Source organism: Mus pahari, chromosome 8 (genome assembly GCF_900095145.1).
Source record: "Mus pahari chromosome 8, PAHARI_EIJ_v1.1, whole genome shotgun sequence".
Taxonomy (NCBI): Eukaryota; Metazoa; Chordata; class Mammalia; order Rodentia; family Muridae; genus Mus; species Mus pahari.
In genome coordinates this window covers 38520313-38533922 of record NC_034597.1, presented here as the reverse complement: position 1 = coordinate 38533922, position 13610 = coordinate 38520313, and the positions used below count along the sequence as shown (strand labels likewise).

Sequence of the window (13610 nt, the reverse complement as noted above, 5' to 3'; positions counted from 1 at the left end):
AGAGCAATCTGAGTTATATTTAAAATCACTTATATCTGCTGATTGCCTTACAAACTTCACCTTTAAAACCACAGTCCAGCTAGCATACTACAATATAACACATCAGCATTTCTGAGTGTAATGTTAACATACTCTGAAGTATGGACAGGCTTTGATTGCTGTGACAAGAAAAAGTCCACAGTTTCTGACAGAACAGCTCTAAAATAATGAGTTATCAAGTAAGGCACACTTGAAAAAGTGATACTGGCAAGGAGGAGAGAGAAGAGGCTTGTGGTAGAAGAACCAGAGAAGAGCTAGTTCTAGGGAAATGCAATGAAAGTTAAGAAAAATGTCACTAAACACAGCTACAAAGGAAAAAATAATGAAAAGTATACTAGGCTACATGCAGAGAGAAGCGCTAACGGGTCTAACAGCGAGGGGATAACCTGTCTGCGTCTCCATGACCACCTCACAGGCACATAGCAAACAGATGAGTGCTCTAAGGAAAAGCCAAATCAGACTACTGCGGGTGACGGGTGGTGACGCAGGCTAGAGTGGTCTTCAAGATAAAATCCAACTGTGTTAGAAACCCACCTAAGTAGGTAGATGAGGACGACATGCGTGTGTGCACCATGATTGAAAATAAAGAAAATTTAGTCAGCCATCTAACACTGAATACCAGACACCAGGTCATCTCTTATACAAGCTAACAGGAAGTTGGCCCTTTTCTATATGACAAAAGATATGCAACAGTATACATGGTGAACATGAACCATAAAAACTACGTTAGGTGCATGGCGATTTATTTTTGAGGTTCTTTATTTATTTAATTATTTATTTATTTATTTTACATGTTTTTGACTTTGTTGTTTTGGGGGGTTTGATGTGGTTTTTTTTGTTTGTTTGTTTGTTTTTTAATTTTTGTCAGACGTGGGGGAGGGGAGTTATCCATAAAGAGTAGTAGGGGTCGGAGCGTCAGAGGTGGTCACCCTAAGATATTATTTCTCAGGATAGCCATCAACCTTGGGTTGTTTTGTTGCTGTTGGTTTTGTTTTTTATCTGAGACAGGGGTTCTCTTTGTTCTGGGGCTCACTAATTCAGCGGGGCTGGCTAGCTAGCAAAACTAGTGAGGAGCACAAACTGTCCCCAGGGCTGTTCCTTCCTCTATCTCCCCAGCACGGAGACTACAGGCACATGCCACACATGCCACAACATCCAGTGTTTTACAGGAGTCCCTGGAGATCAGAAACCACGAAATGATGGTGGCCAGTCATATACCCAGCAGCTGGTTCTAAGATCAAACTCAAACTCTCAGGTTTGTGTATCAAGAACTTTATGGACTAAAGTTATCTTCCCAGCCCAAAACCATGTATTCTTGGAAAGAAACATTACACACAGAGAGAAATTCTAACCCCGAACAAAAGGTTCTGGGTCTTTCCGATGTATAATCTTCAATTACAAAGTATTTACTATCTGTTTTGTATCTAGAAATCATCTGGTATTACTTCATCAAGACTTCTAACTAAAGCAAAGCATAATCCAACTTAGTGAAGAGCCAAATGACTGGGCTGGAGAGATGGCTCAGTAGTTAAGAGCACTGACTGCTCTTCCAGAGGTCCTGAGTTCAATTCCCAGCAACCACACGATGTCTCACAACCATCTGTAATGGTATCTGATTCCCTCTTCTGGTGTGTCTGAAGACAACGACAGTGTACTCATATACATAAAATAAATCAATCTGGAAAAAAAAAAAAAAAGCCAAATGACTGTAGAGCCATTTGAACGATTAGCTTTTAACAGAGCAGCAGATAACTCAAAGAATGGTTGTCTAAACAAGTTCATAAATTAGCATGAATATATATGAAATAATTTCTAAAGCATTCCAGAACACTTAGATGTGGTTGTAAGGATATTAAGAACAGGAATATAAATGACTACTACAGCGTGTCTAACTTGGTAAACTTTTAGAAACTGTTCACAACTGTGCCAATCAAAGCTGCTTACCTTCTTTATTTTTTTTTGTTTTTTGTTTTTTTTGTTTGGTTGGTTGGGTTTTTGTTTTTTGTTTGTTTGGTTTTGGTTTTGTTTGTTTTGTTTTGGGAGGTTTTTTGTGGTTTTTTTCGAGACTGGGTTTCTCTGTGTAGCCCTGGCTGTCCTGGAACTCACTCTGTAGACCAGGTTGGCCTCCAACTCAGAAATCCGCCTGCCTCTGCTCCCCAAGTCCTGGGATTAAAGGCTTGAGCCACCACTGCCCGGCACTGCTTACCTTCTTTAAAGCATCTTTTATCACACCAGACTTTTCCTTCAGCAGGTCTACAACACAAAGAGCTTCATCTTCAGAAAACATCATAGTCTTCAAGGACAGAAGGAAATCTTTAAATTTCACTTCAGCATTTTCTTAATTATAAACAAAGGGGGGCAAAGTTAGCATTAGAAACACAAGCAATAATTTGAACAAATGTAAACATAAAAAAAAAAATCCCTGACCTTAAATAAAGTCAATAACCACAAGAAAACAGACTTTAGGTCAAGTAACAATAGCTACTTTAGTCAAAAGAGAAAAAAAAATAATGCTTGTCGTCTGTAACATGAAAAACTTACATTAACTAAACGTTTTCCCAGACTGCAGAATACTAAACTACCAATATGCTCTTACATTTTATTCCATTTACTTGTTTGTTTGTTTGTTTGTTTGTTTGGGAGCGGAGCACACGTCAGATGACAACTTGTCTGAGATGGTTCGTTCCTGCCATGAGTCCCAAGGCTTGAACTCAGGTTGCCCGGCTTGGCAGCGAGTACCTTTACCTCCTAAGACTACCTCACTAGTCCTACCCTCACTCTTAAAACCATGTAAGCATTTACTAGATGCTAGCACCTGGAGCAGGTGTAGCCTGCTCGCAATAGCCTCATTTCCTTATTAATCCTGAGTAAACCAAACTCCACAGATGAGAAATGACTCTGGAATAATTGTAACAATGCAGTCTGCTTCTGGTCAAATATAAAGCAGTGTTGACCTTAAAACATCTCTTAGCTTCACCTACTCTAATCCTCCAGGGCCCCTGAGAAACTCCCTTTCCTCATGGAACTTCTCCTCAGCAGCCGCCCTAAGCCTGTTTTACGTGTCAGCTGCATTATGTTTTAAAAGATAACCCTGGGCATGTGTGGAATGAAAATTCTGCCTTTTCTATTCAATTCTTTATTTTTTTATTTTTTTATTTTTGGTTTTTCAAGACAGGGTTTCTCTGTATAGCCCTGGCTGCCCTAGAACTCACTCTGTAGACCAGGCTGGCCTCAAACTCAGAAATTCACCTGCCTCTGCCTCCCAAGTGCTGGGATTAAAGGAGTGCGCCACCACGCCCGGCTAAAATAATTTTTTATGTTTTTTAGTGTTTTGCCTGCATGTATGTCTGAGTGAGGGTAGCAGAAGCCTTGGAACTGGAGTTAGAGACCAATGTGAGCTGCCATGTGGGTGCCAGGAATTGAACCTGGCTCCTGTACAAGAGCAGCCAGTGCTCTAAAAAAACGAGTCATCCCTACACCCCATTTACTCAGGGTTTTTTTGTTTGATTGGTTGGTTGGGTTTTTTTTTTTAAGATTTATTTATTTATTATATGTAAGTACACTGTAGCTGTCTTCAGACACTCCAGAAGAGGGAGTCAGATCTTGTTACGGATGGTTGTGAGCCACCATGTGGTTGCTGGGATTTGAACTCAGGACCTTCTGAAGAGCAGTCGGTTGCTCTTACCTGCTGAGCCATCTCACCAGCCCTACTCAGTTTTGATATGAACGTAAAACTGCTCTTAAATATACATTGAGACAGTATCTCTTTATATAGCCCCGGTTAGTACTGAATTTAGAATCCTCTTTCTCACTCTCCAGAGTATTACAAGTACAGGATTATGGTCCAGCTAAAACAGTCTATTTATTATAGGGGCTAGAGAGATGACTCAGTAGTTAAAAGCACCAGCTACTCTTCCAAAGAGCCAGGGTTCAATTCCCAGCACCCACATGCAGACTCAAAGTCATCTGTAACTCCAGTTATTAGAGATCATACACCTTCTTCTGACATTTACAAACTTCTACATTAGTCTATCACTCAAGTCAGGAGAAAAGTTGCTTACTGGCTTTTTCCCTATGGCTTGTTCAGCCTTATCTTCCCAGGGTATCACTGCCCACAGAAGGCTGGACCTGTCCAGATCTATCAAAAAGATACTCCATAGACTCCCCTACATACAGGACAGTCTGACGAAAGATGCACCTTCTCAACTGAGGGTCCTTCCTAAATGCTAGCTTGTGTCCAATTAACAGAAAAACAAAAAAACAAACAAACAAAAAACAGTACAGTGTCTGAAACAACTGCAGTGTCTTTACAGTACCTAGAACTCCGCTGCTCTTATAGAAACAATAGTTTAATTACAGAAAATGATGACTAGTACTTTCCTATCATCATTCTTCAGCAAGTGAACATCAAAGTCGTCTATCTCGGGATTGCATTGTTAGGATGTCTGATTCTTTTTAAATGCTATTTCAGTTGACTACTTTAGGTTTCAGGCTTTTTTAGTTTTTTTTTTTTTAATGTCAAATGAACTTGGTTTAAAATTATGACAGAATTTTCAATCATTTCTGAAGTGGCCCTCAATGTACTTCTATCATTCTGTACTACATATTTATATGAAACAACTCTTCAGCACAGATTTTAAAAATTAAAATACCAACGCAGAAAAAGATACAGATGTTCTGCAATAACAAATACTTAATTAACATTTAATTCTTTATGTAAAAAATAAACAAGTCTGGGCTAGAGAGATAGTTCAGCATTTAAGAACATTGGCTCCTCTCGTAGAGGATCAGGGTCCAGTCTTCAGCAACAACACAGCAGTTCACAACTGTCTGTAACTCCAGTGGATCCAAAACTCTCACCCAGACACACAGGTTGGCAAAACATCAAAAACACATAAAATTAAAAATAAACCATAAAAAAGTTAAAAAAAAAAAAAAAAAAAACAAGCCTATCCTATCCATCTCATTAGAATACAAATTTCCTTATAACTTTAACAAATGGTAAAATTATATATGTATACCAAAGAATTGTTTTGAAACAAATTCCTTTGATTTATTAACAATAAATGCTTTCTTGTTATACCAATTTTATATACCTAGGATTGCATAAAAATTTCTCAAGCAAAAGATGGTCAAGTGTTTAAAAGTTAAGAAGCCCTGGACTAGAGAACTACAGTAAGTCTTTTACCTCAAGGATATTCGTTGACCTTTTCCAATACATTGATCTTATGAGAAAATGTGCAACAGGCCAAGACTCAAAACCCTAATTTTACAACACGACAGATCACAACACTTTGCATACTACCTTTGTCAGTTTCAATCTTCAGCTTTTTTGTTCCAGATTTCTGGATTCCTTCTACATGATCAGGTTTAATCATATCAATAATTTCTCTCTTATCCATCATGAGATTTGAGTTAGCATTATCCATCAAAGGAATGTAAGTAGTTGCATGAATAAGGGGCTCGTCCACCAAGCCTGCAACTTAAGAAAGAACATCATAGTTACTAAGTTGTTAAAACGAAGTAATTAAACAATATACAAGCACACTTAAATCTAATTACAAATGCAGTGATCCTAAAATCTCTTATTAGCTCAATTTAGTTTCAAATTCCCACTTCACAATTAACATGATTTCTAATGTATCAGTTTAATATTCTGAAATCATTCAAGTCATCTTAAATGGGTAGTGTATCTTCTCTAATAGTGCTGAAAACGCTTTAAATCTGCCCTTTTGCTACTTAACTCTTGTTTAATCTTTCAGAGATGAGATGTCACAATGCATCCCAGGATGATCCTGAACACAGAATAACCATGCCTCAGTCTTCTGAAAGATGAAACTATAGCTGTGCTACAACACCAAGCCATGTCTCTGTCTGAACAGACAATAACCTACTTCATCGCATTAGTGCTCTTAAGAAGTCCAGTTTTATTTATGATGATACTGAATTATATGCAGCCCAGGATGACTCTAAACTTCTGATGACCCAGGCACCCACCTCCATGTCAAGTTTCAGTATTTCTGGGGATTAAACCACAGCTTTCTGTACACTTTCCAGCCCACATGTGATCATTTTAAATTCAGTTTCTTTCCTAGGCTAGGTATAAACTCAGTCATTTTTGCTTGCAATAGTTTCTCCTTCCAATAGGCATGCCTTTAATTTCTACAGCACACCTTACTAAGCGTATCAAGAGCACAGGAAGGGCTAGATACAGTGGCACAAGCAGTTGGTCCCAGCACTCCGGAGGCAGAGACAGATTATCTGGGTTTGAAGCCAGCCTGTTCTACATAAATGAGTTCCAGGAAAACCAAAGTTACACAGTCCACAGAAAGGAGAAGAAATGGAGGGAAGCCTACAGATTCTACTCTCAATGTTGTGTTTTCTCCCAATGTAAGAAATTCTACTAAGAAGCTGAACAAGAATATGCTGTTTAGAGATAACAAATATCTATACTGAGATGAAAATCTCACTGCATTCCTTCACAACCAAACTTTTGGGCATGAGGATGCAGCCTGGTGGTAAATCATTTACCTCACATGCATATAGAAGGCCCTGGATTTGATCTTATACAGCCTTCTCCATAAGGAGTTTTGTGTTAATAATTCCTATGTATTACTTAAAGTTGGTAAAGTTTATTGTATCAAATATATGCAGGCAATCCTGTCTCATAACTTGTCTGATACATCATAATTTTAATGGAAATCAAATTTTATTATTTCTCTTTCCAAATTAAGTTTTCTAGCCACTGTGTAATGTGACAGCCCAGCACGATTTGTGAAAGCACTTCTATTTCATCTCCATCAATTTAGAGTCAAGCTTTCTCTGGTGAATTCTGAAATATATCAGACTGTTCTGTCACTTTTAACTGGATGCCTGCCATCAACACATGCAAAAGTTATACAGGAAAGAATAAGAAATGCAGGGTAATGCAGATCTAACATATGTGAATTATTTTCAACTGATATTTTAAAAGCATGAATATTACATGTATTCTCTCATTTTTAAAAACTAACTTGAAAGTAGAAGCACAACTATAAAGGAAGAGAACAAAAACAAAAACAAAAACAAAAAAAAAAGGAAGAGAACAAGGAGAGACATTAAGACAAGGAAGGATGAGCTGGACGGTGGTGGCGCACGCCTTTAATCCCAGCACTTTGGAGGCAGAGCCAGGTGAATTTCTGAGCTCAAGGTCAGTCTGGTCTACAGAGTGAATTCCGGGACAGCCAGGGCTACACAGAGAAACAAGGTCGGAAGATACCTAAAAAAAAAAAAAAAAAAAAAAAAAAAAGACAAGGCAGGATGGAAGGGATATATATGATCAAAGGGACACAGAGATGTACAGACATTCACATATAAATATACATGGAACTTCACAGTGAGCATGTCACATTGAAGACCTTTTCTGGAGCTGGTGACATAGCTCAGTTGGGAGAGTGCTCATCTAGCACACCAACCAACCAGGCTTGGTAATCACACCCCTACAGAGCATTGGGGAGCAGGAGGCAGGAAAACCAGAAGTTCAATGTCATCCTCAAATCAACTACATGGTGAGTTAGAAAACAGCCTGAGCAGCATGAGACAAAACACCAAAATAAATAACTTTTAAAAAATTATTAGTGAGCCTGATTAACAGGTTAGTAATTATAATAAAAAATATGATACTTGGGAAAATTTAAGTGTAAATATTTGGGAAATACTTTTATTCTATATAGCTTGTACAAACTTATTTTTCAAACCTATGAATATTTACAAATGTTCTGCCCTTTTAAAATTACAGATTTAAACACAAGCATTCTTAGCATATGTACTAAAGCAATGCAAGTACGGGTTGCAGAGCACTTTAGACTTGAATTAGCATCCCAGTGGCCACAATGCACACGAAGGCAGGAACTAAAGAGCACATGGATCTCCAGAGCTGCTGCCCACACCGCTCAATAATTGGCATTCATAAAACACATCCACACATCTCACCATTTTCTGACTTTTGCTTCTTTGACAAGCCTTTCTTCTTTCCTAGTCCACCTTCTTGTTTAGTGTCTTGATGGGAAAGCAACACGTCTGGCTTTTTTGAAGGTGCCATCAGCATTTCCACCTTTTTATCTTGCTCATCTTTATTAAATATAAGTGGAGGAAAAATCTTTAGAGCAAATAATGAACACACCAAAAAAGAAAAAATTATTTCTACAATGCTTTAACTACAAAAAGTTTAGTCTTATATTTAATCTGTCTCTACAAACATCTCATCCCAGCTTTCTTACTCTACAATATCAAATCTTTAATGTATGTGGCCCTTTTCTCTCATTTCAGAGCCATTCCCAGCCCACAGTATGGTCACCTATCATTTTAAAGATAAAAACCTCCTCTACTGGAGCAATTCCCACACTCCATATCCATTCCTTTCTATATGGACAAAAAAAAAAAAAAAAAAAGGTACTTTCATTTCTACAGACCACTAACTGCAGCCTAATTTTTATCTCGCCCACTCCAATAAAAGATTATCTCAAATTTGTCCCAAATTTTACTGCAATTAAAAAAAAAAAATTCCAGGCTGGAGAGATCGCTCAGAGGTTAAGAGCACTGGCTGCTCTTCCAGACATCCTGAGTTCAATTCCTAGCAACCACATGGTGACTCACAACCATCTGTAATGGGATCCGATGCCCTCTTCTAGTGTGTCTGAAGACACTAACAATGCACTCACATTCATGACATAAATAAATAAAATCTTTAAAAAAAAAATCTTTTTTCCAGCTGGGCATGAGACTGGCTGGGCGGTCTCTGTGAACACAAGGCTAGTCTTGGCAACACAATCCAGGGTGAGTTAGCTCAGACAGCAGTTTGCCAAACCTAACCTAACTTAGAGTCCCAGCCCCTTTGTTCTGACCTTCCTTATCCCCCACACTGCTATGAAGTTGGTCTTGTCATTGTTATTTTGTGCACCTCTCTACCACATTCTGGCCCTGATTAACTCTGTTTCAAGAGTCCGTCTTTCTGCCTATATGAAAATGCCCCATAGAATCTGTTCTCATAAATTCTTTCCAAGAGCTCTTTCTAAGATAAAAATCTAAACAGAGGCTGGAGAGATGGCTCAGTAGGTATGAGTACTTTTTGCTCTTGCAGAGAAACTAGGTTCTGTTCCCTGGACCCACATGATGGCTCACAATCATCTGAAACTCCAGTTCCAGGAAATCTGACATCCTCTTCTAGCTTCTGAGAGCACCAGGAATGCAAGTGGTATACAGACAGACATGTAGCCAAATATTCGTATTTATAGGTACATATAATAAAGATAAATTATATATATAAATTTTACACACACACACACACATATATATATATACATATATATATATATATATATATATATATGTATATATATATACACACACACACACATACATACACATACATTATACATAAAAGTCAAATGCAAACATCCCTTAAATTACCATTCCTCTACAGTATACTTGATAGATAAGATAGACAGGCAGACAGACCACCAACAGATCGATGAACCTGACTGTATTAACCTGACTAAACTCTCCAATAGTAACTAACCTAAGACCCATTTCCTATGGTGGCTTACAAGACCCATCATGACCTTTTCAGCTTTGTTCACTACACTCTTAACAATACTCTGGAGTCACATATCTCCCCTGAGCCCTAACAAGTAGCTTTCTGTCCACACAGAGTGAGACCCAGTATTTACTTCGTAAAGTGACTCAGCCCTAAAGACAGCTTAGGCACAGCCTCCTCTGTAAACCCCTTACCCACAAATTCCATGAATTACTGTTGCTTTGGCTTCTGCATTTATATTATTTCTTCCATACATCTACATAAATCACATTTTATCACTGACCTACACATTCTCCTTCCTAAGGCATGCAGTGTTCACTATTGTTTCTCTGGTAGCATATGTGGTCATAGCTGCAAGCAAGCCTTTTAAGTCCAATGTAATCATTAACACTGTAAATAAGGACACACAACGGATTTCAGTCCCTTCATACGGTGCCACCTCTCTGCAGCTCTACATACCATGTGACATTTCGCAGAAACTTTCCACTGTATACTTGTCCTCTGACATCCAGGAGGAAAACACATTCTAGAATGCACCACCAATACCCAAGCCTGAGACTGCTCAGCTCCGTTACAGAAAATGACACTGTATTTCAGTATAACCCACAGACTCCTCCTGTATACTTTAAACACCTCGATTTTTAAGATTTTTAAGATTACTTAAAATATATATGTTGCCGGGTGTGGTGGCGCGCGCCTTTAATCCCAGCACTCGGGAGGCAGAGGAAGGCGGATTTGTGAGTTCCAGGCCAGCCAGGGCTACACAGAGAAACCCTGTCTCGAAAAAACAAACAAACAAAAAAAAAACAAAAAACAAAAAACAAAAACAAAAACAAAAACAAAAAAAAATATATATATATATATATGTTAATGCTATGTAAATTGTTGTACTGTACTATCTACAAAATAATGACAATTTTAACTGTCCATATTGAAAAGACATTCTTTCATATACTTTCACAGACACAATCATTTTTCAAGTATTTTCAATACTTATTTGTAAATACATATATGTATGTGTATGTACCTATATACATGGGCGTATATGTGTATATGTTTGTGTGTGTGTGTATATATATATATACACACACACACACACACACACAAATCATGTGATCTTTTTCCACCATCATGACTTGTTATGCTAGTTTCTACAGCTGCTATATGATTCATCTCTGAAGGCCCAGTGCTTACAGATATGTAAATGTTTGAAAACTGAATCAAAAGTGAGAAACAATGTTTCACCTTTTCAACTCCTATCACACTGATTCACTAATATGTCCCTGTCAATAACTACAAGCCCTTATAAGCCACCAACCTCAGGTTTATAAATTTCCAACGAATCTTTTATATAGTTATAGATGAAATTTAAAGTGTCTATTCCTGGTCATTTTTATCAGCAACTCATGTTAACGAAAGCAATCAGTGAGGTGAAGGATCTGTTTCAGAGTCACTACACATAATCATGCAATGAGTTAAAAAGACTATGTACCGCTTCCATTTTTAGACTTCTTCTGCCCTGCTTTCTTCTTCAGGGCAGCTGCTTCGGGGGGTGGGGCCGGCTGTTTGGTAACTAGGACAGGCTCCACTTTTTTGCCTGGAATCTTTGATGCATCACTTTCTTTGATGATCTGCTCTTCAAGTGAAGGTTTTTGTTTTTTCTCCTTCTTCTTTCTTTCCCTAACACTACTGGAAGTTTCTGCCACATTCAGCGGAGTAGGTACAAACTGGTCATCCTCCACGGGTGAAGCATCGGATAATTGAAAGTCCCGAGGTACCTGCTCAGAATCAGATTCATGAAGAGTCCCATTCTGGATTTCTTTCTTTTTATTCTTCTTCTTTTCTGCCTTCTTTTTATCTGTTTTTGTAGAAATCAGCTTTTGCTCTCTTTTTTGTTTTGCAACAACTTCATCATATAATGTCTCTTTCATGAAAAGCCAGAAGAAAAGGAAAATGATGGTAATAACTACTGAAGGGATAAGGACAACAAAATACGTTGACTCGTACAGCTCCATGGTCTTCTCTTAACAAGAGTCTGTGCAGAATCTAAATAGGGGAGGCAACAATGACAGAGAAAACAGTCGGTTATATAAATAAGTAAACTGCTAGCACCCTGCCCTAACTGCTAGCTAATCCGATCTTACTCAGAACACAAAACAGGCTAGCTGTTTAAACCATGGCTCTGTTGCCTACACCTGAACTATACTATAAAGGGAAATGGGTAGTTAGTGAGAAGTATGACAGATCCTTCCCTTCTCACAGCATGTGACAAGACTCTAAAAGGGGGTAGGGGGCGAAGAGGGCGTGTCTTCTCCACTGCCCTCTTTTTAGCAGGGTAGCAGGTGAATGACTGTCATGACAAGTACTGCTAGAAGTTGAACCCAGAACACCCCAACGTGCTCTACCATAGACTATACCTAAGACTCAATTTCGGTGCTTGCTTTAATACTTAGTCCCCCTTCAAGTAGATAACGCTAACAGATGCTACTTATAAAACATGTGAAATTAAAGATGTATTAGCAATTACCAACATACTTTTGTCATTAAAAGTTGTAAACTTTTAGAGCCAGTGGTGGTGGCCCACACCTTTAATCCCAGCACTTGAGAGGCAGAGGCAGGTAGATCTCTGAGTTTAAGGTCGGCCTGGTCTACATTCTAAGTTCCAAGACAGCCAGGGCTTCACAGAGAAACTTATCTCAGGGAGAAAAAAAAAAAAGTACCAAACTTTTTAAAGAAGGGAAAGACAGAGGTGGTTAAGACAACTGCTAGCATCTTTATTCCTCTAATAAGCAGCCTGAAAAAAAAAAAATGTAATGGGATACAGCAAGACTATGGAAACAAGTTTTTAAAAACCCACAATGATGTGACGCAGCACCTGCCATCACAACACAAAGCATACACTTTCCACAAAGCCTCTGACCTTCATGCATGAGGCAAGTCAGCATGCATCATCATCTGTCTTCTAAAGGCTCTGCCTCAGTGGCAGCCCCAAGATCTACTATCTGTGATGACTCAATGGCTGCCTGAAGGGACAGTCTGCTTGCCCGGCCACATCTGCCTCAAACACAGACACCACACAACTCAACGCCCAGAGTGTCTACAGAACGTAAAAGTAAAAGTAAAAGTGACTTGAGAGTTTAGATTCTACATATATATCCATATCTATCTGGGGATATATATATGCATATATATGAATGTATATTCTACATGGTAGTTTATAATCTTTTTTTATTTTTTTTAATTTATTTATTTATTATATGTGAGTACACTGTAGCTGTCTTCAGACACCCTAAAAGAGGGCATCGGGTCTCATTACGGATGGTTGTGAGCCACCATGTGGTTGCTGGGATTTGAACTCGGGACCTTTGGAAGAGCAGTCAGTGCACTTAACTGCTGAGCCATCTCTCCAGCCCAATAGTTTATAATCTTATGTTACCTCCAATATGTTGTGGAAAAGGACAGTACACATAACACAGATATAATTGTAACCTATGACATACTTACAATAAAGCAAATTGAAGCAAGTTAATTACCTTTTGTACTTTTGAAAAGATTATTATGTGTTATGTGCATATGTGTATATATGTGCACTTAAATATAGATGTCCTCAATGGTCAGAAGCATCACATTTCCTGGAGCAAGGATTACAGGTCTGCCACCTGATGTGGAAACCAAACTTGAGTCCTCTCCAAGAGCAATACATGTTCTTAACCACTAAACCATCTCCCCAGTCCCAACTTTCGCACATTTAACATACAATAATTGAAAAATATCTAAGCTCTTTAATTAACAGTCTTGAGATAATTAAACAAGTCAAACTCTGAGGCTTAGGATGGATCTGTCAGTAGGCCTAGCAGGCATGAAGCCCTGGGGTTTGATCTCCAGCACTCCATAAAAACCAGGCTTGGGGCTGGTGAGATGGCTCAGTGGGTAAGAGCACCCAACTGCTCTTCTGAAGGTCCGGAGTTCAAATCCCAGCAACCACATGGTGGCTCAT

The 13610-nt window shown here is 38.6% G+C and overlaps 1 protein-coding gene across 31 annotated transcripts in view; it reads right to left on the bottom strand.

Moving 5' to 3' along the window:
* Ktn1 (kinectin 1) overlaps positions 1 to 13610 on the bottom strand; it is an 89845-nt gene that overhangs the window by 62305 nt on the left and 13930 nt on the right. For 26 of the 31 annotated variants that reach the window (XM_029541888.1, XM_029541893.1, XM_029541887.1 and 23 more), the window contains exons 2-5: positions 11106 to 11659; positions 8011 to 8148; positions 5345 to 5521; positions 2246 to 2376 (exon numbers count right to left, since the gene is read on the bottom strand). In XM_029541888.1, the coding sequence (XP_029397748.1) occupies positions 2246 to 2376; positions 5345 to 5521; positions 8011 to 8148; positions 11106 to 11628 (969 nt within the window). In that variant the 5' untranslated portion in view covers positions 11629 to 11659. The remainder of the gene's footprint in view (positions 1 to 2245; positions 2377 to 5344; positions 5522 to 8010; positions 8149 to 11105; positions 11660 to 13610) is intronic. The other 5 variants (XM_029541890.1, XM_029541895.1, XM_029541909.1 and 2 more) reach the window with 1 other exon arrangement.